General features: G+C 53.8%; 1 protein-coding gene across 1 annotated transcript; it reads right to left on the bottom strand.

Annotated features, from left to right (window-relative positions):
• IL17RA (interleukin 17 receptor A) lies at positions 1,872 to 20,935 on the bottom strand. Its single transcript, XM_021092984.1, is given in 15 exon segments — positions 1,872 to 2,437; positions 2,440 to 3,546; positions 4,296 to 4,337; positions 4,938 to 5,039; positions 5,281 to 5,292; positions 6,257 to 6,341; positions 6,498 to 6,581; positions 7,034 to 7,197; positions 7,325 to 7,372; positions 8,847 to 8,973; positions 9,976 to 10,088; positions 11,139 to 11,225; positions 11,228 to 11,284; positions 11,923 to 11,947; positions 20,537 to 20,935. Coding segments are annotated over 15 exon segments (2,538 nt in total). The 5' UTR covers positions 20,687 to 20,935; the 3' UTR covers positions 1,872 to 2,102.

Raw genomic sequence — 26,615 nt, 5'->3', positions numbered from 1 at the left:
CAGGCAGGCAGTGGAGCTGGGCCTCAGCCAGGGTCCATGTGGTCCCAGGCAGCTGCACCTGCTCGCGGGTGAGGGGGCCGGGGGGCATCCACCTCCTTGAGCCCCTCCTGCTCACTCTATTCAGGAGAGGGCCCCAGAGGCAGGGGTACTAGCTTGGAGGACACCTGCTCTGGGGGCCCTGCTGGGTGAGTTAGGATTTTATTAGCCACGGTTCAGAACAACATGAAGAGAGGCCTGGACTTATTCATACATGATGCTCCTGGTGTTTGGCTGATGACACCACACTTAGGCTGACGGGATCTCCAGTACTCAGTCCAGCTAAGACCAGTGTTTGTCTGGGGGCTCTGGGGAAGGGGGAGGGGACATGAGTGGGACATTAAATAAGGGTCAAGCACGTGGGAACTTCATGACTCCTCTTACACTCGTGTCCACAGGCAAAGCCACTGATGCAATGCATTAGTGCTTGTCGAGGGGCGGGGAGGTTGGGGCTGATGAGGAGGGTGCTGCGTGTCTTTAGGGGGTAAGAACAGTGTTCCCAAACTAGTTGCTGATGGTTGCTGGATTCTGAACTGAACAGGGTCCATTGTGAGCTGTATGGGATGTGGCTGAATCTCAGTAAAGCTTTTGGGGGTAAAAGCAGCAGCCCTGGTGATAAAGGAACACAGTGGACAATGCCAGTTGGGGACACCTGGCATCAAAGGCCAGCAAAGCAAGGGGTTTTCGAGGAATGAATCCAAACAGAGAGTGTAATTCTGGGACCAGGACCACTGGTCATTCTGGGCCATTCTGCTACCAGGCTTGAGACCCGGCTCCAGCAAGGTACGAGTCCCCCGTGGAAGCCACACTCTGGACGTTTAGTATGTGCTCATTGGAAGCTGAGGGAACATCTCTGAAAGCCGGTAGGCGTCTGGACCCAGTGATACCTGATTTCCCACCACACTTCAGAATCCTCTCCTGCTCTCAGGGGTACAGGCAGAGAACCCTCAGTCCAGGGCAGACCCCTGTGTGGACAGGGCTGGGGGCTCAGTGCTCCCTCAACTGGGGGTTACAGCCCTGGGGTCCGGCCAGCAGCCCTGGAAGGACCCTTTGCTGTAGCACCAATGACCAAGGCCACATGTGGGCTAGGACATGAGTGTCTCTCCTCTGCTAATGCCATCAGGGGTCATGACACTCACCTCTCTCTCCTGTCTCCAAAAACAACCTGGGGAGCTCCCCTCATGGCTCAGCAGTAATGAACCCGACTAGGATCTATGAGGCCTCAGTTCGATCCCCGGCCTTGCTCAGTGGGTTAAGGTTCCAGCCTTACTGTGAGCTGTGGTGTAGGCCAGCAACTGCAGCTCTGATTTGACCCCTAGTCTGGGAACTTCTATATGTTGCAGGTGTGGCCCTAAAAAGAAAGAGAAAGAAAAATAAAATGACCTGGGTATGTCTGGCCCTCAGCCTCCTACAGACAACAGCTCATCCTGCTAAAGGAGCCCGCAAGGCCTCCCCAGGCTGGGCCCACTGCCTAGCCTTCTGCTGCCAGCCCAGCCGCCGGGGACCTCCCCCTCCAACCCCAGGCCCCTAAGCCACAGCCCCGGGAAACTGGCTTCTCCTGCAGTTCTGAGATCTCCTCCTCCAGGAGCTTCTCCCCAGGCAGGCGCCCCTTTTGGGCACCTGGCAGCCCTGGGCAGGCCTCTGTCCAGCCTCTGCATCTTTCGCCCCATCCTATTTGCTATTCTGCTAGGTGGGCAGCATCCTCAAGGCCAGGGTCGTGCCAGGCACAGAATAGGCTGAGTGAATGAATGACAGACATGCTGCTTTTAGCTCCTGGGAAGGGGCTGTGGGTTCTTGTGGGGACGGAAGATGCCCAGAGGTCAGAGGTGGAAAAGTTCAGGGGATGGAATCAAGATCTATATTTTAAAGGTACACATCTCACACACAACATGTACTTATCCACACGAGCACACATGTGCACACGTTATGTGTGCTCACCTCCCTGGGTCTGGGAGGTCCCTACCAGGTGGCCTCCCTCGGCCCCAGGCCAGGTGGTGGAGTCCTAGGCACGCAGAAGTCCCAGGCCAGGGACTGCACCTGAGCCACGGCAGTGACACCCCGGACCCTCAGTCCGCTAGGTCCTCAGGGAGCCCCAGGCCAGGGTTCTTGAGAAGCTCCTGGAAGAAGAGCTGTAGCTGGAGGCTCCGTAGGCTCTCCAGGCCCTCAGGGGCCAGCGGCTGCTCCTCTTCCCCCTCTGCCTCCCCTGGCGGGTCAGGCAGCTGTGGGGATGCCCTGGAGATGTAGCCCTGGTCAGACTGCACAGACTGCCGCTGCTTCTCCCCATGTGGTGTGAGCAGGTCCTGGGCCCTGCAGCTTGTGCTCTGCTGGAGGAGTGGGAGCAATGAGCCATCAAGCTGCCCTCTCGACCACTCCGGCGGCCGGGTGGGTGATGATGTGGGGTGCTGTGGGCAGGCGCGTCCTCGGGGTGCACGGGCAGGAAGAGGACACTGTTCCGCCAGGGGCCGTGGCCCGCCAGCAGCGGGCAGGCCTCACCTGCCCCAACCAGGGCCAGCCGGCCGGGGCCGCTCCCCACAGCGCGAGGGATGGGCTCCACCGTCTGCGTGGGAGGGACCGTCTCCATGGGGACCACTGAGGTCTGGAGTGTCTGGGCTGCCAGCAGCTGTCCCCAGGGCTGAGACTGGGGATCCAGCTTCCATGGGCCCCCTCCTTCCTCCGAGAGAAGCAGCTCTACCATCAAAGGGTCCTCAGAGGCGGGTTCCCGCACCAGGGGCTCCTGTCGGATGATCCCTCCTCCCAGAGGTGGCAGCGGCTCCTCGAACGCCTCCTCGTCCAGGGACCAGAGGTCCCGGTCCTCTGCTGACCGGAGGTTCTCGAGCTCGAACCAGTCGGGGCGCCGGGCCTGCCAGCGGCGGAAGCGCTGCACAGCCTCGCAGAGCTGCCGGCCGCTGGGGCTCTGCAGGTAGTTCTCGGCCGTGAGCGCCCCGACGCGGTGCATGCGGCCCGGCCCGAACATCTCCAGGTCCTGGATGCGGAAGTAAACCTCCTCGAACTTGTCCATGAGCGCGTATCGGGAGGTGATGTTGAAGAGGTCGGGGACATCGCCCTCGCTGCTGATGTCGCTGAAGTAGCAGATGATGTAGGTGCCAAAGCAGGCTGGCCTCTTGAAGTCCGGCAGGATCATGTTCATGGCCGCCGTGAACAGGTCCCCTGCGGGCTTCCCGCGGTCACAGCGCAGCTGGACGGCGGCGTCCTCCCAGCCGAGGATGGCCTGCCACTTGGCCCGGGTGCCCCTCGAGCACAGGACGATGATCTTGGAGTCGCTGGCCACCATCTCCTGCTTCTGGCGGCCCACCCAGGTCATGACCCCCACCTCCGAGATGACCTGTTCCTCCAGCAGGTCGAGGGCCACTTCGGTGCCGCAGACGGTGAGCAGGAACTGGGCGAACTTCAGCACCACGTCCACGTAGAGGGGGTGGTCTGCCGAGTAGACGATCCAGACCTTCTTGGGCTTCAGGGGTGGGGGGCTCGGGCTGGTGGCGGGCAGGACATCTGGGGGCAACGAGGGAAGCAGGGTGTGGCTCGGACGTGTCCGTGCTGGCGCACACCCCGCCGGCCAAGGGCAGCCCCCGCCGGCGGCCGCGGAGGGCCTGCACCGGCAGAGCTTGGCTCCTGAGGCCTGGAACCAGCCTGCGCCCTCAGGGAAAGAATCCCTCCCTTTCTTACCTGGCCTTTAGCTATATGTTAAATAAAATTCCTTTTTTTCTGAAAAGACACAAAGGCCTGCCTATGGAATGGAAGTCAGTGCTCAAGGGAGCACCTCTCCTCACAAAATGTGGTGCCTTTCGGAGTTCCCGTCATGGCGCAGTGGTTAACGAATCTGACTAGGAACCATGAGGTTGCGGGTTCGATCCCTGGCCTTGCTCAGTGGGTTAAGGATCCCGTGTTGCTGTGAGCTGTGGTGCAGGTCGCAGATGCGGCTTGAATCCCGCGTTGCTGTGGCCCTGGTGTAGGCCGGTGGCTCCAGCTCTGATTCGACCCCTAGCCTGGGAACTTCCATATGCTGTGGAGCAGCCCTAGAAAAGGCAAAAAGACAAAAAAAAAAAAAAAAAGTGTGGTGCCTTTCCCTCCTCTCACTGATTAACAACTGAGGCCAGCGTGGCTGTCTAAGGTCTGCTCTGTTCGGGGTTGGTGGGGGGGATCCCCCGCAGGCGACATCTTGCCAAGGACAGGAGCCCGTCTCCCAGTCCCCCTTCAGGACTCACCCCAAACCCAGGCCACCCAAACCGGGAGGTACCCACCTGTGCATTTGGTGCCATTTTCATATTTTTTGCAATGGGACCCTGAAAGGAAAGGAAATATCAGAAAAAATACTCTACAAGTGTCCTTGCAGGAGGCACAAATCTTATAAGATGTCTCAGAACAATTCCTTTGGAAGAGAAATAGGGACCAGCTCACTGAGCATCTGCTGGGAGCACTGCTTCCTCCTGACAGAGGGGCCGAGGCAGCACTTCTCAGGGGCTCTGGGCCTCTACCCGAGTGGGCCGTGTCTCCCACCACTGCCGGGTGACCTGGGGAGGTGACCGCGGCGATGAACATGGGCACGTATTAGGTGCCGGGCTCCATGCGAAGGGTTCACGTAATCCTCACAATTGCTTAATGATGTGGGTGGCATTGTAATTTCCACCTTACAAAATTGGAGCCTGTGGCTGGGGAATGAAGCCATCTGCCCAGACAGCAGGTGGTGGGGCTCGGGGCTGGGCCCAGGCCAGCCTGCGCGCAGCCTCTGAGCTGCTGAAGCTGAGCTGAGGGGTGGCCCACACGAGGCTGGGGGGCATGGGGGGGGCGCTCTGAGCACAGCCTCAGAGCGGGAGTGGGGGAAAGGGGGTATGGGAAGGAGGGGCGGGGGGAGCCCCAGGTCCGCCCGCAGCCTCCGCCCTTACCGGGTAGGTGCCGGGTCATGCAGACGATCAGCAGGATGACGGAACCCACCAGCAGGACGGCGAGGCCTGTGATGAACCCGTACACCCAAAGGGGCATGAGGTCTGTGGCGGGGAGAACTGGGTGAGTGATGTGGCCAGGAGGCCAGTGACCCTGGCCCTGGGGCCCCACCCACGGTCCAGCCCCTCTTTGGCACCAGGACAGGTGATGATCCCACCAGCCTGGCTGCCTCTTGGTGTAGCCTGTCTGCCTGGCTCCACACCAGGCCAGGCGGGGCCTCCCTGTGACCCTGAGGGACGTGCCCCGGGGGCTCCAGCTGCACAGCCTGGGAAGGAGTCGGCTCACCTTCAACAGCGTCTGCAATGAGAACCAAGCGGAATAGACCCGGTTATCAGTAGGGATCACAACACCCACCACCGATGGGCACGGGGCCTGCTGAGGACCCTGGCCCAACCCCCTGCCCTTGGCAGGGGTTAAACCTCGTGAGCCTATCTGCAGGGAACTCCTGAGCTGGTGGTCTACAGAGAGGTACCCGCCTCCCACCGGAGGTCAGCGCGAGGCCTGCTGCTTTCTGATGGGCATTTGGCTGTGGCCACATGCAGGCTGCAAGCGCTTCTTGATGGGACGTTGGCCACAGCACAGGGGCTCTGCCACTTCCTCGGTATGTGAGCTTGGACGAGGTACCTGATATTCCTCTGCCTCAGTGTCTTCACCTATGAACTGGGGGAGAAGTCTCCACTTCATGGTACGTGTTACACAGTACCCAGTGCATAGTGCACAGTACCCAGTATATAGCACACAGTACTCAAGACTTAGTACTCAGTATTCACAGAACCCAGTACACTGTACCCAGTATATAGTACAGTGCTTGGTACACAGGACATATTCTTGGGACTACAACACACAGTACCTATTCTATAGTACTTAGTACTTAATACACAGTACATACTGTCCAGTACCTAGTACACAGTACTTTAGTACACAGTACCTAGCACACAGCACTTAGCAGATAGTACTATGACTCACAGTCTGTAGAATTAAAATGAACATGTTAAAGCACTTTGTTCAATAACTATAACAATAAGAATCCCCATTTTTCCAGGCACAGAAGTTGAGTATCAGAAGGGTTAGGTGCTTCGCCCAAGGCTGCATAGCTAATGAAAGGCAGTAGGAATTAAGCTGGGAGTCTCTCCAAGGCCCCAAACTGCAGGCTTAAACTCTGCCCCCACCCCCAATCCCAGGACCGGGTCAGGGTTCAGCTCAGGCTGTTGACGTTCACCCTCTCACCCCCGGAGGTGCCCCTGGCAGCCGCATGTCCCACCTGGAGTGTGTGGGGCCTTTGGGCAGGGCACGGCCACGGAGTGTCTGAGGCAGTCGTTGAGGCAGCTGCTGAAGAAGGGCTGGATCTGGGAGGGCAGAGCAAGGGGAGGAGAGGGCTGGGGGCGCGGGCCCCCCATGGACCCTGCCGCCCCCCAGGGTCTGCTGGGCAGGTGGCCTGTCATGGGAGGGGGCAGGGAATCAGGAGCCCACAGCCACCCCTGCACTCGTGCCCCACGCCCTACCTGCACATGGTGGCGGCAGCACCAGCTGGAGGGCAACAGGGGGATTGTGATGTTGCAGCACCGCTGGGACGCTTCCTGTGACGCCTTCAGAGGAGGGGGTGAGGGGACGGTGAGGCCTGGCAGGTCCCGCCCCAGGAGAAGCCCACCTCCTGGGCCCTGGGTGTGTTAGCTCAGGACCAGATCCAGCGCCCAGTGTCCCTCTTTGCTGTGGCCGCCGGGACTGTGGAGACTGATGCGGGTGTCCTGCCCTAGCCCCACTCCAGCTTCATCTTATTTCCTCACCGTCCCCTCTGTCCTCATTTCCACCCCTTAAAGTCTTCCAACCCTCTTTGCAATAGTGCAATTAATAGAGCCAAACTAAAGAGAGCTGGGGGAGTGTGGTGGGGGCAGGGCTGGGGTCCGTCAGGGCAGCTGCAGGAGCAATTATGCAGCAGTGTGGGCCTGCGGCCCAGGTCCAAGCACTGAGGCCTCAAGGCTTAGGGAGGTGGCTCTGGGCCAAGAGGAGGGTTAGGAAAGAGCCGGAGAAAAGTGGTTACCGCGGGCAGATCCAGGATGTACTGGAAGCAGCTCTGGTTCTCCGTGTGTGGAAAACTGCTCAGCAGGATCTGGTAGTTGGTAGACTCGTTCCACGGGGTGAAGCTCAGCTGCAGCTGGTGGGCCTCCAGGGTCTCCACGGTGATGTCGGGGTCCCACAGGCTGCCTGTCCGGGCACGGGGCACAGGGGTGCAGGCATGAGGGGAGGGCGCGTGTGGCGCGTGCATGCACAGGCGTATGTGTGCCCATGTGCACCCCAGCAAAGCCCCCACAGGGCCGCCAGCCGCGGTTACCTGAGCTCACACACGGCGTGGTGGTCTTCATCCTGGGGTCATCACAGTCTGCCGACAGGACAGAAGGAAACCATTACGCCCCTGCCTTGAAGGTTCCCTGACACTGGGGCTAACAGTCTTCTGCCTTCTGGGGAGCCTGATCAAAGCTGGCCCTTTAAAGAAGCCACTGGGCTCGACGATGCCCTGGCTGACTCAGCTCTCCCCTCTCTCTGGGGAGCTTCCAGATCCAGGTGTAAGCCCCTGGACTTGCTTTGGGACTGAGCTATCTGGTCCACTCCAGCTCCACCCATGCTCACCCCCACCCCCGCCACGGGACTCCCTCCGGAGCTGCCTCTGCCCTTCAAAGGGATGGGCTTGGTCCCCCAGGGCAGCGTTTCTGCAACTCTCCTGTGTCATCAGTCGTGTGGGGTTGAGCCCATCTAGGGCGGGGCTGGGAAGCTGCATTTCTAAGAAGTTCCCAGGCATTCCATGGTGCTGCTGACCCGCGGACCCTGTGGGGACCACCTCGCCAGAGATGTCTCTTCCACCTGCCCAGTTCCTTGACTGCAGTGCTTTTACTTTGGTTTAAGAAGACATGTGACAGGTGTGAATTGCCATGAAGTGACAGGGGCTGAGTCAGTCTACTTTAGGGACAGAAGGGGGTGGGGGGAGGTCCCGCATCAGACAATACTTATTGGGCCCCCAGTAGGTGCCAGGCCCTGGAGATACAGTGATGAATGAGACAAAGTCCTGCCCTCCCAAGAACACATTCCAGCAGGAGACCATGAAAGCAAACAGCATAATGTCACGTCACAAACGTATCAAGACACACACTGTCAGGGGTGGCGAAGGATGCGAAGGGAAGCAAAGCCATGTGAGGAGTTGGCATACGCACGGCGCGGGTGTGCATGTCTGTGTGTGCATGTCCATGTGTGCACATCTGTTTGTACTTGTGTGTGTGTGTCTGTGAGTGTACCTGTGTGCAGGTGTGTGCGTGTGTGCTTTGGGGACAAAGAAAGCCATCACTGGGCTGAGTAGGCATTTCCCGATCACCTCCCACGTGCAGGGCAATCTGTGAGGGGTAGGGGTGCAGGGCAGGTGCAAGGCTCAGACCCAGCCCTCAGGGGGCTGGGCTTCCAGGTGAGGCTGGCTCTGAACAGTAAGGATGTAGGTTGTGGCAGAGATTCTGGGGAGAAGCAGACGGTGCACAGACATCATAGGACATTTTGGAAGATGATCCTGGCAGGCCTCACTGGCGGGAGGAATTAGCGGGGAAGGAGGATGGTGCTGGATGAGGTGGGTGGGAGGCGGTGAACCGGAGGGGGTCCCAGCTCTCCCAAGACACACTTTCTGGGCAGGAAGCTGGAGGGAGGGACTCCGGCTCCCACAAAACCCCTGAGGTCTTGGGCCCCCAGGGTCCCCACTGTGTGTGGCAGAGAAAGGCTCCAGGGAGGCTGATGTCTGCCCTGCCGCCCCCCCGGCCCCCGCTGGCTTCCTCTGCAGGTTGGGGTGCAGGAGTGGCTGGGGCGGGGGGTGCTCCTACCAGGCACCAGGAAGTTTCTGGACTGGTGGTTCGGGTCTCCGTCGGGGATGGGCTTAGGCAGGTGGTGGACGGTCACCTCATACTCCTGGTCAGGCTCCACCACAAAGTGGCTGAAGGCAAAACGCCACTAGGGGGAGGGAGGAAGGAGAGGGTCAAACAGGTCACGGCTCTCACCCCTCTGAGCCCCAAAACCACCCCACTCGCCCCCCAAAGATCGGTCAAAGTCAGGAGAAAACGACCACAACCGCCATATCCCACATCGGAGGGATCTGCTTCTGTCCTTTGCTTCCTCTGGTCTCTCCTGCCTATTTTAAAACACTCAGACTGGCCTCATCAGAGACGGTGGGGCCCAAGGCTGCGGGGTCAGAAGAGCCCCCCCCGCCGACACCCTACAGCCCTCTTCAACTCCAGAGGCAGGGAGTGGAGCCCAAGGGGCAGCCCAAAGCTGCTCACTGTGAGTCTGCCTCCTTAAAGGGGAAAGCCAGGGGTCTCTGGAGAATGTTCTGGAGCATGAAGTGGGGGGGAGGGCTGTGAGGTTCCTACCCACCTGGGCCTGAAGGCACCTCTGTGGTTCAGATTTTCTGGATGGTGCGGATAACACATACTGACTCCAACTCGTGACCCTGATGGAAGGGGTGGGGGTCCCTGGTCCTCACCAGCCTCCAGGCAGTTGTCTGGGGATCCCAACTAAACACGGGACAGGGGATCTGTCTTTGTTGCTTGTGTCTGTGGGACTCTGCAAATTGCCACTTTGCAGGTGTAAACCAGCAGTGTTCAGGTAGCCTGCATCAAGATTGCCTGGATGGTTTTGTTCACACCACTTGCCGGTTAAACATCGCCAGCCTCTGATTCAGGACGTCTGGATGGGGCCCTGGAGCCTGCATTTCTAATACGTTCCCGCTGCTGGTCCTGGGACCACACTCTGAGAACCAGTGCTTTAACCAAACTAAGCAAGAATCCACTTCTGCTTCGAGCAGCAAAAGGAGCGGGGATTGCAGCAGAAAGCACTGCAGCTCGGTCTGGCAGAGCCCCCCACCCCCATCCAGCTCTTTTATGACGCAGGAAGGAAGGGCAGAGGGCCACGCTCTGCTCCCCACTGTCACCACTGCCTACTGGGCTAGGGTCTTACCCGCTTGTGATGATGCTTCAGTTTGGACAGAAACTCAAACTTGACGCACAGACGCTCGTTAGTGCTCAGCTGCAGGACAGACAGCTCGGCACCCTCCAGGTAGAGGATACTGGCTGGAGGAGGGTGGGGAGAGGAGACACAGACACCACCGATCAGTGATGACTGATCACTGGGGGTCACTTCCCTGTTTGCCCCCAACCCTCCACTTCCTGCTCCTTCCAACTCCCCTGTTGGGCTGGATTAGCCACAGCCCTGCAGTCACCTCAGCTGGGCACAGGTAACCATCGATACTTTATTTTTTTAATTTTTTTTTTTTTTTTTTTTGCTTTTTAGGGCTACACCCGCAGCATAGGGAGGTTCCCAGGCTGGGGTCAAATCAGAGCTGTAGCCACTGGACTACACCACAGCTCACGTAACCCACTGAGCAAGGCTAGGGATTGAACCTGCATCCTCATGGATGCTAGTCAGATTTGTTAACTGCTGAGCCATGACGGGACCTCCCAACCATCGATACTTTACACTGGGCTATAAGCGGAAGCTTTGCAAATTTGTGGCCAGGGTGCTGGTGACACCACGTGGGTGTCAGATGATGTCCCATCCTTGAAGAGGCCAAGCAGTTGTAGAGTCTCAGACTCAGAAAGAGAGCTCCCTCAGGCCCGTCCACAGATCTGGGCTGCACTTGTGAACCATTCTTCCCTGTTCCGTGCACAGCTCTACCCTGGAGAGGTCCAGGGGTATTGCTTTCAGAACTGCCAGCCCTGCAGTCAGAGGATTCACCAACTGACTTCTTTTTTACAGGGTGATAAAGAATGGCTGCAGAAGGGACTTTCTTTTTTTTCCTGGCTGTCCCCACAACATGTGGAAATTCCCGGGCCAGGGATCGAATCCATGCCATAGCTGCAGCAATGCTGGATCCTAAACCCAGGGAGCCACAAGGGAACTCCTAAGAAGGACTCTCCTGAAGGATGGTGGGATGAGAAGATATCACCATGGTTTCACATCTGAAACACTGAAAAAGGATTCACCGCGTGAAGAGATGGGTCCTTTCTCTCAAGCGCCCCCCACCCCCTGTATGAGCACAGGGCTGGGGGCCAAGTTCTGAGTCTGGTGGGAGGGCTGGGTGGTCTAGTCTGTGGATTCTCAGGAACGAAACACCGACTCACCATCTGTCTGCAGCGCCCACTCGATGTGAACCACAGGCAGCAGGTGTCCACGTGGCGTTTGGGCAAAACGCAGCTGGGTCTGCAGGTTTTGGGGGCTGAGGGGGTCAGGTTCCGAGGGTGGATCCAGCTATCATCCAGGCAGGTACCTGGGAGGTAGAGATCAGAGACTTGCGGGCTCTGCAAGGAACCAGAGGGATGCAGCCCAAAGCAAGACACTTCTTGGGGTCCAGTATTCTGGATCAGGCTGAGACCCCAGGACCACAGCTGGGCTTCCAGCCTCCCTACCTTGCCCGCTTTTCCCGCATCTGTTTGGGGTCACGGGGAAGCCCTAACGTCTAAAGGGCGGTTTAGGAGAGGTGAGAAAGCACACCCTTGGCTTGGAGAAGGGGCACTGATTGGAAGTGGGGCAGGAGGCGGGGGGCAGCCACAGCATCGCTCTGTTTTACCTGCCAGGTCCTAATCAGCAAAGAACTTGAACTATGCCCCTCCTCCTTGACTCAAAGCACAAAGCAAAATCCCCACCACGGAGTCTCCCACTCCACAGTGACAGCTTTGGCAAAGAGTTGTATTATAAATGCCCCAGGGCAGTATCCAGAGAGTTTTTCAAAAGCCCGAATTACGGTCCTGTGCCTCTTGTCCTGACTGCCGCCTCTGAGTCTTGGGGTCTGCCTGCTGCAGGCTGGGACCTTTGTCCCCAACTGCAGGCCCAGCAGATGCTGTCAGCTCAGCATGGGGTCAGCACTTCATCAACCAGGCAACACGAGAAGAAAAACAGAGGACTTACTGTTCTTGACCGTGCAGTTTAGCCCCTGCAGAAAAAAGAAGCAGGTAATTACAGCAGAGAAAAGAACTTTAATTCACAGGCCAGGCTGTGGTCTGCCGGGCTCATTCTCAGGAAGGAAATGCACGGGCCCTCCCTCTCTTCTGGGACCACTCTCGGGGGACACTTTCCTCAACCTGCCGACCGAGAAATTGTGAGATGTGGACGTAGCACATGGCAAATGGAACTGGCTTTTCTGAATAGTTGTTGGGAACTTCCCACCTCAAAACCAGGGATTCTTCTGGGCTCGTCAGAAGGTCCCTACATCTCTGGTCTCAGCAACAAGGCACAAGATCCGCAGTCGCGGTTACAGGATCAGTGGCGTAAGGTCCACTGAGCGCTTACAAATCCCCGTGGGAAGGGCAGGCACCCATCCCAGAGATTCGCACGCTATCATCTATGGGTCTCACCACACTCACAGCATCCTTGCCCGCTTCTACAACGAGGAAACTGCAGCAAAATCTCCCATGCTCTTGCCTCCCACATGGGCGGCATGGGTAGGGGGCCAGGGTTGGCAGAGAGCAAGGGCTGAAGGCGGAGGAGGGGGAGGCTGCCAGCTTCCCGCGCGGGCTAGCGCTCCTCCCAGGATCCGGTCCAGATGTGCCGCTCCATCCTACCCCACCTTTCTGGGACTCCCTTCGTTAGCCCTTGGGGTCCAGGCCTTCGGTATCCTGTGCAGCTGATCCCCTGGTCCCAGCGCCATCACAGCCCTGCTAGGCATTCCTCCCACTCACTGCCACCTTCCAGCGGTGCTGCTCTCCCTGCAAGTGCCACCGTTTCCTGGGGGAGGGTTGGAACCTCCTCAGACTGAGGCACAAAGAGAGGACTGGAAATGGGTTCTCTCACCTTGAAACGGGAGTTCTTCTAGAAAAGTTAAACATGCCCATTTGGATAACTCCTTATTGCCCACGGCATCTACTCAGAAACCAGGAGAGGAGCAAGAGGCTCAGGTCATGTGACCGAGGGGAGGTTGGGAGGGTCTGAAAATGCAGTCAGCTGACTAACAAGGAGGCTGGTAGGTGTCTAGCCTCTATCTCCTGTGACAGATGTAACCTGGCCATGTCACCACTTCAGACTGGTTATGGAACATCCCTGTTGTGTGTAAGTATTTTCCTTCTATCACCAGTTTTTAATTAATTTATTATTACTGGCTTTATTAAAACAGCTTCTGAATCTTATCAAATATCTCTCGAGCATTTACGTACACAACTTTGTAGATTTTCTCCTTTAATGTACAACATAATCAATTATGTTCATAGATTCGAGGTAACAAACTGCATTCTGCGAATGTATCCTGTTTGGTTATGGTGCATTATTCTAGCATATTATGCTAAATTCAATTTGATAATTTTTTATATAGAATTGTTTGCACCTATATTCATAAGTGAGATTGGCCTACACTTTCTCTTTTTGTGGCTGATCTATCAAGTTTTATAATTAAGCTCACGCTAGCTTTAAAAAGTGCATAACTGCCCTTCTTTTTTGTGGTATTAATAGCCCATCAATAGGGAACGACTGAATGGCATTAACAGATATGAAGTACTATATACAAAGTAGATAAGCAACAAGGATGTACTGTACAGCATGGGGAATGGTACCCAATATCTTGTAATAAACTATAATGGAATATAATCTGCAAAAAAAAAAAAAAAAACCCCACCTGAATCATTAGGCCCTATACCTGAAAATAATGCCATATTATAAGTCAACATAAATAGGGAATGAAGGAGTTCCCTTGTGGTGCAGTGGGTTAAGGATTTGGTGTTGTTACTGTTGTGGCACTGTTTTGATCCCTGGCCCTGGGACTTCCAAATGCTGCAAGTGAGGCAAAAAAAAAAAAAAAAAAAAAGAGTGGTGAATAAGGTGAGCTCTAGTTTGAATCTTAACGTCACCAAAACAGAAGTGGTGGAAAAGACTGCCATCGTCTAGAGAATATTATGTACATATTAAAAGAATTCATGCATAGATGTCTGCTGACCTGGAGTGATACCCAAGATGTGTTATGAGTGAGAAGAATAAGCTGCAAAGAAACTTGTATTATATGATCCAATTTTCCATGGAAATAAGTGATGAAAAAATGCTCCCTGTATATTTACATATGTGTGAATATGATCGTATAAGCATATAAAAACACACAGACAGACATGCATCAGGCTGTAAACATAGATTCCTGGGGGTAAAGGGATGGACACAGAGGAGATGGGGTAAGGAAAGATAAGGGGAGAAAGACCTAAATGAAACAAAAATAGGCATGAAAGTGAAACATAGACTAAAAAATTCCCTCGGAGGTCCTGGCCTGTTGACCATTGTACACATATTATCTTCTCCCCATCCCCAAACCACATCAGCACTGCAGGGAAGAGATATTTTTATGAATTTTTCAAGGACAAAGAGGAAACCTCGGTGGACAAGACATGTGAACAGACTTTTAAAAGGAGGAGGGGGCGAGAAGGAAGGCTCATCAGAACCTTCCAAGAACGAGGTCTTAAGGGATCGGGTACCGTGGAAGGTAGTATAAAGCCAAGAGGTGGAAGGTGGGGGTGGAGGGAAGGGCTCTATGTGGGATTTGGGGCCCCTTAACTTCTCTTTTCCTGCCCTGATCTCAGAATCCTGGCACCCCCTGATTTCGACATCTGAGCATCACCCAACACCCACAGTGGGAATTCTCATCAGATATTTGAGAAGGGTTTCCTAGATGGAAAATAGGTCAAAACCCCCAAATTAAAAAAAAAAAATGCTTTTGGAGGAAATAAGACAAGGCCGTGAGCAGAATAGAATTAAAACAAACAATTAAAATTATAACAGTTTGAAAGAAATAAGAGAGGATACTGTATCTCTATGACAAGGACAGAGTACTATGGAAAAATGAGCAAGCAGAGAATACAAATGAACCTTGAAGGAGTTCCCATTGTGGTACAACTGGATCAGTGGCATCTCTGTAGCACCAGGATGCAGGTTCATTCCCTGGCCTGGCAAAGGGTCTGGTGTTGCCATGCTCACAGCAAAGGTTGCAACTGCATCTCAGATCTGATCCCTGGCCAGGGAACTCCATATGCTGCAGGGCAGCCAAAAACCAAACAAACAAAAAAACCCCTCGGAATAAAAAGTTCCATAGAAAGATTAGCCTATGAAGTCCAAAAGTAGAACAAATATGAACAGAAGTAGGAGAGGAGTTCTCTTGTGGCTCAGTGGGTTAAGGATCTGGCATTGTCCCTGTAGCAGCTTGGGTCATCATGGTACAGGTTCAATCCCTAGCCCAGGAACTTCCACATCCTGCAGGTGCAGCCGAAAAAAGAAAGAAAGAAAGAAAGAAATATGAAAAACAGTTTATAAATAAATTTAGAGAATCAATTCAGGAAATCTAAGTCATGATTAACTGCATTTCCAGAAAAAGATTACACAGAAAACAGAGGGAAGACATTAAAAAGAAATTCTAGAACTATTATTTTAGAATTGAAAAGATCCACTCAGGAGTTCCCTCTGTAGCACAGGTGGGTTAAGAAACCTACTTCTGTGGCTTGTGTTGCTGTGGAGATGCCACTTTGACCCCTGGCTTAGTGCAGCGGGTTAAGGATCCGGCAATGATGCAACGGTGGTGTAGGTTGCAGCTGTGGCTTGAATTCAGTCCCTGGCCCAGCAACTTCCATATGCCTCGGGAAAGGCTCTTTAAAAAAAAAAAATCCACTCAATGGCCTGCACAACAGATGAAAATAAGACCTAGACCAAGACCTAACATCACAAAACTTCTAGAATACCAGGCTTGAAAAGAAGATCCTAAAAGTTTCCAGAGGAACAAAATAGGCACCACACAAAGAGACAGGAATCAGAATGGTCCTGGCTTTCTTAGCATCTGTGCTGTTGGCTAGAAGGCAGCAGAATGATGACTTCAAAATTCTGAGGGAAAAGTATCTTGTACCTAAAATTTTTATACTCAGCCAAACTATCACAAATGTGTAAAGGTAGGGTCAAGACATTTTCAGATATGTAAAGACTTAAAAAACAAAAACCAAAACCTCTCTCTCTCTGTATATATACCCCTTATACCCTAGTACTTTCTCTTAAGAAGCTGCAGAAGGATGTGCTCCAGCTAAACGAGGGAGTTAACCTCTGAGAAGGAAGACACGGGAACCATGAACATGGTAGGATCTCGGATGCCAATGGGACCACAGGCCTGGGGAGTCATCAGTCCAGGCAGGGGCTGGAGAGTACAGAATGGAATTGATGGACTCTCAGATAGTCAAGGGAAAAACATATGAAAAATCGGATAGAAAAAAACCCTAAACTATGGAAACACATGGAAAGTTATGGAAGTGAAGAATTAAATCAAGTATCATCTATAGGAGGAGAAAGAAATTATACCAGAAAAGCAATATAACCTAAGTACACATAATTGCCTAGGTAGTGAAGATTACTACTTGTTATAATAAAAACACGGACCATTGAGCAAACTGAAATTGTGATAGGACCACAGTGGGAAGCAGTAGGAGTAGGTAATATAGGACATTTAAATTTTCTTCTATTGTTAGTCAGTAGGTAAGATCTAAAATTTACAAATTAAGAATAACAAAATAGGAGCTCCTATTGCAGCTCAGTGGTTAAGGCATCTGACTAGCATCCATGAGGACGCAGATTCGATCCCTGGCCTTGCTCAGTGGGTGAAGGATCCAGCGTTGCTGTGAGCTGTGGTGTAAGTCACAGATGTGGGTTGGATCCTGTGATGCTGTGGCTGTGGTAGAGGCCGGCAGCTACAGCTCCAATTCAACCCCTAGCCTGGGAACCTCCATATGCTGCGGGTGCGGCCCTAAAAAAGCAACAAGACAAAACAAACCCCCACAAAAAAACAAAGACTAGCAAAATCAGTATGTTTAGAAGTATGGAGACAAATGCCAGAAGAAACACTAGAAGATGTACAAGTGACATCTTTTTTGGACAACAGTTTTGGGGGTGGCGAGAGTTGGGGCAGCGATCTGCTGAGTTTTGTTTTAAATATCTTTGCGCCATTTTCTTTTTTTTTTTCTTTTTCTTTTTACAGCTGCACCTGCGGCACATGGAAGTTCCTAGGCTAGGGACTGAATCAGAGCTGCAGCTCCTGGCCTATGCCACAGCCACAGCAATGCCAGATCTGAGCCACACCTGTGACCAACACCACAGCTTGTGGCAATGCCAGATCCTTAACCTGCTGAGTGAGGCCAGGGATTGAATCCAAGTCCCCACAGACACCATGTTGGGATCTTAACCCTCTAAGCCACAACTGGGAACTCCTGTACTATTTTAAAAGGATCATCACAGGAGTTCCAGCTGTGGTGCAGTGGGTTAAGAATCCGACTGCATCAATCCCTGGCCCGGCACAGTGGGTTAAAGGATCCGGCACTGCCGCAGCTGTGGCATAGGTCCCACCTGCAGCTTGGATTCGATCCCTGGCCTGGGAACTTGTGAGTGTGGCAAAAAAAAGTCATCATTATTACCTCGATGATAATTAATTAAAAGATAGAATTTCATCTATGATGTTACTCTAAAGGAAAAGATTAAAAAGCGAGATAGACAAATGAAAATATTAATTTGTTTAGGGGAAGGAATAGCAGATTTTTCCCTTGTATTTAATTTCTAGATGAGATACATTAATGTAAGGGTTTTTTTTTTTTTTTTTTTTTTTTTTTTGTCTTTTTTTGCCATTTCTTGGGCCGCTCCCGCACCATATGGAGGTTCCCAGGCTAGGGGTCTAATCAGAGCTGTAGCTGCCAGCCTACACCAAAGCCACAGCAATGCAGGATCTGAGCCACGTCTGCGACCTACCCCACAGCTCACGGCAACGCCAGATCATTAACCCACTGAGCAAGGGCAGGGACCGAACCCGCAACCTCATGGTTCCTAGTCGGATTTGTTAACCACTGTGCCACGACGGGAACTCCTTTTTTTTTTTTTTTTTTTTGGCTGCACCTGTGGCATGCAGAAGTTCCTGGGCCAGGGATCGAACCCTCGGCATAGCAGTGACAACTCTGGATCCTTAACCAGCTGAGTCACCAGGGAACTGCAGATGTAAAGTTAAGAACGTAAAAAAGGCATTCAGGGTCTTTTTTGGATTCTAGAATAGATCTTGTTTTATTCTCACCCACAAATCACCTGTGATTTCCTGACTTCAAATGCCCACTTCAAAAGTAGTAGGATCAGAATATTATTTATGAGCTTGAGAAGAGCTCTATGTCAGCTCTCCTGAAGAAATCCATGGGGACACGTGGTGATGACAATGACAAGGGTGAGGGGGCGCTACAGTCCCCATGCACAGTGATGAGGAGTGAAAGAAGGGCTCAAAGACTGACTTCCACTCCCTGCATTTCCCAGACATCACCAAGCACCTGGTAAAGAGAAGGGGGCTGGGAAGTCCCACACACAGCCCTGCTTTGAACCACTTTGGCCAGTCACCTAACTTCTCCAAGACAGGGTAATGGTGCCAGCTTGCTGAGAGCTCTCGATGTCATGGCACAGAGGCTGGCGCAAAGCCTGGCACGCCCAGCCCCACAAGCCCCTAGCACATCCAGCGTGTTATGTGGTCTCCCTGTAACCTGGTGAGGACAGGGTGGAGGGGAGACTCAGGGTCCCCTGGGTTTTGAGGTGCTGAATCCAAGCAGCCAGGGGCAAACTGTGGTGGTCTCTGCCGATCACTGATCTTCGGGCAGAGCTGCCATGCTTCACCACTCACCCTCTCCTCCTTCCTTCCACTCCACAGATATCTGTCCGTGCCCAAGGCCTGTGCCTGCAGCACTGGGCTGTAGGTAGTGAAATCAGGATTGCAAACCCAAGTCCTCTGAGGTCCAGTGCGTGGCTTTCCCTCCGCCACTATGTGGTGTTGCATCCACAGAAACACCAGCAGCAGAGACATCTGGAGGGCTAAGCCTATCTCTTTTCCAAGACACTAATCACTGAACAGGGGGCCCATGGCCCTGGAGTGTCTGTGCGCCAGGTGTACGGGAAGCAGGTGGGAGGAAGGGACAGCCAGGGAGACAGACAAATCTGGCCAAGTATTCTTCTCTAGTGCCCCCTGCCGCCGCCCCCCCTCCCCCAATGAGGCTGAACCTCTGCTCCACTGAGCAGCTGAGGTCACACCCTTTCAGTCCAGCTCAGTGGAGCCCTGCCCTCCATTTCCAGCTGCATCTCTCTCTCACTTTCCTGCCACACACACCCTCCGCTTCTCATCCTGACCCCCTCTGAGGCCTTGGCTCAGCTCTTTCCATGTCATGGAGAGCTCCAGATCTCTGCCTTGAAGCCTCCACCATCCCTCAGGGCTGCGCAAATATCCTCTCTGCCCAAAGACCACTCGGCTGGAAGGAGTGTCTCTTTCCCAGATGGAACGTCGCACTCGCACTGGCTGTACAAAGAGCACTGGCCACAGGCTGGCTGGCGCTGCAGTTGCCTACTGCTGGGTGATTCACTGCCCTGGTCATCAGGGTTCAGGGAGTGTGTCTTTGCCATTTCAGTCCCTTGTATTTTGCAGACACCTGGTAAATGGTCATCAAAACCTGAACCTGGGTCCTGGACAGGAGATACTTCTACATCCACCCCCGGGGAAGGACCTGCTGAGCGTGTGTCCCTGCTCTGCCCAGGAATGGGAGTCACGAGGACATTTCCCAACATCTTCCATGTTAAGAAAAGTTTCTGCTAAATGGTCACTGGCCCTCTACCCCACCCTCTTGTGGTAAATCCTCCACAAAATTAGATGAGAAATACAGCTTTAGTGTTTCACATCCTGTGACTCAGAAACTGAGCGTTATTTCTTAGGGTCAGTGGAAGTGGGGGGGCAGGCAAAGCAAGACGAGCCAGGGGAGAGGACAGCATGGCCGGGAGAGGCTGTGTGCCCAGCACGGGGGTTCTTTTCTCTGAAGGGCCGCCTCCACCCCAAGGCCACTACCGGCGGTGGGTGTGTCGATTCCTGTGGGCACAGCAGGGCAACTGCCTGGCGGATTTAGACCCGCAGGACCCCAGACCCAGGTGGTGGGGGCTGGAAGGGCGGCATCCTACCTCCCCCCAGGGCTCGGCCAAAGGGATCAGCAAGTTGCCCGGACAACTTTTCGCGGAGGGTGCCTCCCGCAGCGCCGGGGCCGGAGCGTCGGGGCTGCGAACACGGGATCCCTAGGGGCGCGAGTTCCAGTGGAGGAGGGCTCGATGACCCCGGCCGGAAGCCGGTCCAGTCCCGCCTTGCCCTCCGCAGGCCCCTCCCCACCCTCTTCTAACCAGCCCGCCTCGTCTCCGGCCGGCCGCGCCTCCTAGTCCTTCCCCAAAGTGTGGGGCCCAGCGGAGTTGCCACCCCTCCCGCCGGGACGCCGGCTCCTGTTGTGCAACCCGCGCTGCGCGATCTTTCCCCGAAAACCCCGTCTCCCCCGGGTCCACACCGCAACTCCCGCCGCTCTTGGGAACCCTCCCCAGGCCGGCCCGCTGTTGTGCCCAAGCCTCGGACCCTGGAGACCCCGAGCAGACTTCCTGCCCACTCGGCGGCCCCGCGCCCTCGGCCCTCAGCCCTGGGCCGACCCCTCCCCACCTGGCAGCATCCTCGGCCCCCGCTCTCGGGTAACGCGCCGAGTCTCACCTGCTGGGCGCACACGGGTGCCGGGTGGTCCAAGAGCCTCGGGGCGGCGCGACCCAGACCCAGCGCGCGCAGGAACAGGAAGAGGAGCAGGAGAAGCAGCCCCAGAGGAGACCCCGGGGACAGGCGCTGCCCGTGTCGCAGAGGCCGCATGGCCCCGGCCCTTCGCGGAGGGCTGCCGCCCGAGCTGGGGGCGCAGCGAGGGCGTGCCCCGGGCTTCCCCTCGGCCGAGTCCCAAGTCGCCTGCTTCCGGCTTCCAGCCCTGCCCCCGGCGGGCGGCGCGGAGGGGAAGGCTCGGGCCGGGACAGTCCTTCCACGGGTTCCTCCCAGACTAGCGTCCCAGGTGCGCGCTCCTCCCCGGCTCCTGCTCGCTCCCCTCCCCGCACTCCTCTGGCTCCTCCCCAGCTCCTCTCCGGCTCCTCCCCGACACCCCCAGGCCCCTCCCCGTGCTCCTCCTGCCCCGCCTGCGCTGCGAACCCCAGGCCAGCGTCTTCTGCACTCCAGCTCAGCCTGCTCGCGTATTCCACCCCCGCTCTTGCCGTCAGCCGGTAAAACTCTAACCCCTTCCCCTTGAGTTTTCTTTTCCGTCAGAGGAAGTCCTTTCCCGCAGTCCCTGTCTCTCTCTATCCTGGCTCTTTTCCCCCGATTTTGCTCGGCTTCGCTGGCTTTGCCGCCTCCTGAGGCAGGGACAGCTCTGCGCTCCGACGCTGGATCCGAGCGAGGGTTGGTGCGCTAGCCCTCAAGCAGCTGCGCGGGCTCTGGGCCTCATCTGCTCTCGGCCTTCTGTGCCCCCAGCCGAGCCGGCGTGTTCGCCAGAGACACGCTCCACGTCTGCTGAGGGTCCGCCTGGCTGCTCACCTCTACTTAGTTCCCTTCCCGAGGAGCCTGGCTTTGGAGCGTGCGCACTGAGTCCACTCCTTCCCGGTCCTGCAAGACCCCCAGTCCCCCGGGCGGCCTCCTTCCAGCCTCGGACCCTGCCATTTCATCCTACACGCTGACAGTTTTGTCTCCGGAAAAGTGCGCTTTTCACCCTTTTTCTTTCTTCATCCTAAGCCCACCGTCGGCTGCATTTCCTTCCCTGTGAACTCTGACCGCCGCTGCTGGCCTCCGATGCCCGCTCTTAGCTTTCTGTTATGTGGACAGACCGACCTGTGACCGACCTAAGATTCCGTGATACTTGACCCCAAATATTTCAGCAAGCATCTCCTAAGAGGAAGGACAGTTTGCTACCTGAACATAACACCTTATTACACCTAAGAATTTAACAATAACTACCTAAGTTCAGCTCATATTCAGATTTTCCCAAATGTCCCAATGTGTGGAGTTTTTTGTTTTTTGTTTTGTTTTTGTTTTCGGCTGCCCCTCAGCATGTGGAGTTCCCAGGCCAGAGATCAGATCCGAGCCACAGTAGTGACCTAAGCCGCAGCTGCAGTTACATGAAATCCTTAACCCACCGTCCCAGGCCAGGAATGGAACTTGCATCTTGTGCTCCCAAGACGCTGCTGATCCCTTTGTGCCACAGCGGGAACTCCTGACCCAACTATTTTTATAGTTGCTTTTCATAAACCAGGGTTCACTTAAGTTTTACATACTGCAGGAGGTTATGTTAGGTCTCTTTAAATATAGGACATTTCCCTCACCATTTTTGTTTTTTGAAAGGGCGTTGAATACTTCATATTTTCTGTTTGTCTGGCGGTTTCCTCCTGATGTCTCTTTGTGTGATTTTTTTTCTATTTCCTGTACTTCCTGTAGGATGGAAATGAGGTTGAATGGCTGGGTTTGATTCAGGTTAAACAGTTTGGCAAGAGTCTGTCTATTTTGTGTGACATCACATCAGGAGGCCATGAGGTCAGATTGTTTATTATTTGTTCATTTTGGGCAGCTTTGTTGAGATAGAGTCACATACCATATGATCGAAGTGTACAGGCTGTGTTGAGAGTCACAGGTGTGTAACCACCCCCACGGTCTGTCTCACTATAATCCACCCTGAGTCCAAACACTTGGTTGCCGTGGTGACCAGCAGAGTGACGTAATTGCATGAACTTTTATTGGATTCTTTAGCCAACCCCAGCCTGAGGCCCCACACTCAGAAAGACCCTGGTTGGAGAGCTTGAGTGTGTCCATGAGATCTATGACAGGTTCCAGCGGGGTGGGGAGGGCGACAGAAGTCAGATCCCAAGGAGGCTGTTGGGAAGTGGGGGTCCCACAGCCAGACTTGATTATGATGCTGGGGCGATGGCTGGAAGCGGGCAGTGACCAGAGGCTAAAGCCGTTTCCTGCTCCCAGCCCCTGTATTTTGGGCTCTCTGCCCGATGTGTTCCTCTCCTAGGCCCTCGGACCTCAGTTCTGGTTTGCATAGCGCAGCTTTACCAGTGAGCTCAGGAAACCTGCGGCTGGGGTGAGTGGGGGCGGGAGGAAACCATATTTGCTGAGTGCAGCCCTGACACCCGGCCCTGGCAGGGCTCCACCCGGTTATCTTGTTCAGGCCTCACAACCTCCTGTGAGGTGGGGATTTTATGGACTCTTTTATAGACTCTGAGGAGATTAGATAATTTACCCAAGGCCACAGAGAGCTGCAGTTTTGTGTGCATGAGAATTAAGTATAAATAATCAGCTTTTTTTTCCTAATGATTTAGTTGATTTACGCTATTATATTAGTTGCAGGTGTACAACATAGTGATTCAATATTTTAATAGATTGCACTCCATTTGAAGTTATTACAACATAAAGGCTCCATCCCGCTTGCGGTACGTATATCCTTGTAGCTTATCTGCTTTATGCACAGTAGTCGGTGCCTCTTAACCCCCCACCCCCTCCTGCACCTCCCTTTCTTCTCCCCGCCGGTGACCACTGGCTTGTATGTCTGTGAGGCTGGTTCTTTTGTGACTGGACCAAACTTGGGTCTACTTTATTGTCCACAATAAACCAATCTACTGACACCGGATTGTGGGGAAGGAAAGTACGGTGTTTATTACAAGGCGCCCAGTGTGGGGCTGAGGTAAAGTTTATATTTTCAGGCAGGACAAGCAAAGTTAAACACAAAAATCCTCTCTCTGCGTGTGTTTGGGCCCGCTCCCTTCCTGATGGGTGGCGTGTGCGTCTGCATCACACATTAACCAGAGCCCCTCAAAAGTGGAGGCCTACTTAGCCATAAAGATCTTGTTTTTTTCTTTCTCTGATGACGACACTAGCAGTGTAAAGTCTTAAAAGAATAGCGTCCTTTCCCAGCTCTGTAGGGGGTCATGGTGACTTGCTTGTCACTTTGTGTATGTGCTTCCCTGGACTCGGTATCCTTGGTGACCTTTATGTAAAATATCAGCTTGTCATTTTGATGTATGATCCTTTTGTCTCAAAAACGTATATGACTCCTAACAGGCAGAACAGCTCTCATAGCTTTCAGAGAATCTGCTTTCCAGGTTATAATCTTCAGTTTGGCTCGAGTAAATTTCCCTCTTTTCTTCTTTTTCTTTTTTGTCTTTTTGTCTTTTCTAGGGCTGCACCTGCAGCATGTGGGAGGTTCCCAGGCTAGGGGTCCAATGGGAGCTGTGGCCGCCAGTCTAACACCACAGCCACAGCAATGCGGGATCCGAGCTGCGTCTGCAACCTACACACAACTCACAGCAACGCCGGATCCTTAACCCACTGAGCGAGCCCAGGGATTGAACCCGAAACCTCATGGTTCCTAGTCGGATTCGTCAACCACTGAGCCACGACGGGAACTCCCATAGGCTGGTAGCTGTAGCTACAGTTCATCCCCTAGCCTGGGAACTTCCATATGCCGCATGTGCGGCCCTAAAAAGCAATAAATAAGTAAATAAATAAATAAATAAAACATAGAACTACCATATGATCCAGAATTCTACTTCTGGGTCTGTACTAGTAAGAAGTGTCTTCAGGGGCCCAAACATATTTGTACACCCATGTTCTGGGCAGTGTTAGTCACAAGACCCAAAAGTGGAAATAAGCTAAGTGTCCATGGATGAATGACTAGATAAACACGAAGTGGTCTGTACATACCCTGGAATATTAGCCTTAAAAAAGAAGGAAATAATGACACAGGCTATGACATAGATGAATTTTGAGGACATTATGCTAAGTGACAAACCATACACAAAAGGACAAATACTATTCCTTTCTTCCTTTCCCTTTTTCTTCCTTCATCCCTTTCTTTCTCTCTATCTCTCCCTTTCTTTTCTTTCTTTCCTTCTTTTCTTTCTTTCTCACCCACAGCATGCAGAGGTTCCCAACCAGAGCCATAGCAGTGACAACACCAGATCCTTAACCTGTTGAGTCAACAGGAACTCCTATGTTTCTTCTTAGAGGAGTCAAATTCCTAGGGCCGGGAAGAAGGATGGTTGCTAGGAGCTAGGGGAGGGAGACGGGGAGTTAGTGTTTAATGGGGACAGAGCTTTGATCTTGGAAAACAATAAAGTGCTGGAGATGGATGGTGGTGATGGTTATACAACAATGAGAATGTACTTAATACCATTTAAGAATAGTCAATGGGGAGTTCCCGTTGTGGCTCAGTGGTTAACAAACCTAACTAATATCCATGAGGATGCAGGTTCAATTCCTGGCCTTGCTCAGTGGGTTAGGGATCCGGCGTTGCTGTGAGCTGTGGTGTAGGTCACAGACGCAGCTCGGATCCTGCATAGCTGTGGCTCTGGTGTAGGCTGGCAGCTATAGCTCCAATTCAACCTCTAACCTGGGAATCGCCATATGCCACAGGTGCAGCCCTAAAAAGACAAAAGACTGAGAAAAAAAAAAAAAAAAGAGCGAGAACAGTCAAATGGGAGTTCCTGCTGTGGCATGGCGGGTTTAGAATCTGACTGCAGTGGCTTGGGTTTCTGCAGGGGCGCAGGTTTGATCCCCAGTCCAGTGCAGTGGGTTAAAGGATCCAGCTGCAGCATAGGTCACAGATGCAGCGGGGATTCAATCCCTGGCCTACGGGAATTTCCATGTGCTGAGAGAGCAAGGGTGTGGACATTTAAGAAAAAAAAAAAAGAACAGTCAAATAGTAACTTTTTTTCTTTTTTGGTCCATAGGTGGCCAGTGCTTTTGTTATTATTACAGATAAAGTCTAGTGATAGGTATCCTGGGAAGGCTGGAAAAGGAGCAGAGAAAAGAGAATGTGACCCACTCAAGCCCAGGGCACCTTCTCACCTCTCACCTCACCCCTCCCCTGGAGTGGCTCACTGAAAACTCGGGTGCGGTGCCAGCAGACTGGAAAGCCAGTCTGTCTTCAGGCTGCGTTACATGGCTCTCTCCCACGTGGCCTGGACACATGTGTCTGGGAGTCAAAGGGTGGAAGGGACGGATCGGACTGCACCCTGGTCCCCCGCAGACTGCTCCCTCCCCTGCAGCCACACCATCCTCCCATCCACGCTCCCTCCACCCCAGAGGGAGCAGCTGTCCTCCGATAGGAAACCTCCGGACACCTAGAGTCCTCCTCTGACCACTGTAAGCAGTTAACCAGCCTTCGTGTTAACCTCTCCGTGTTTAGATTGCTGATGTGGGTTCTGTCCTGTCTTCAACCTGACCAGCAACCCCCACACGGACCCCCATGCTCATCTCTCTGCCTGGACGGGTCTTCCCCTGGACACACAGCTGACGGCTCCTGCATCCAAACACCTCTGGGGGAGGGGTGGTTGGGGAGGCACCCTGGGCTTGATCCTGTCACCTCCTTTGCTGTGGAGTTCGTTTTTTGATCTGACACAGTTCTGTGAGGTGTGTGGTCAATTACAAACCTGGGGCTTTCTAGTGTTGGCTGATAACTGCACGGCGGGGCTCTGGGTACGCTGGGCTGCCCAGCACTCTGGCTCATGGGCACCTGAGGATTTTTTTTCCCCTTTCTTTCTTCGTTTTTTTTTTGTGTGTGTGTCTTTTCTAGGGCCGCATCCACAACATACGGAGGTTCCTAGGCTAGGGGTCTAATCATAGCTATAGCTGCTGGCCTACACCACAGCCACAGCAACACGAGATCCTTAACCCACTGAGCAGGCCAGGGATCGAACCCACAACCTCATGGTTGCTAGTTAGATTCGTTAACCAGTGAGCCACGACGGGAACTCCACCTGAGGAT

Source organism: Sus scrofa, chromosome 5, assembly GCF_000003025.6.
Source record: "Sus scrofa isolate TJ Tabasco breed Duroc chromosome 5, Sscrofa11.1, whole genome shotgun sequence".
Classification (NCBI taxonomy): Eukaryota; Metazoa; Chordata; class Mammalia; order Artiodactyla; family Suidae; genus Sus; species Sus scrofa.
This window is presented reverse-complemented; position numbering and strand designations above follow the sequence as displayed.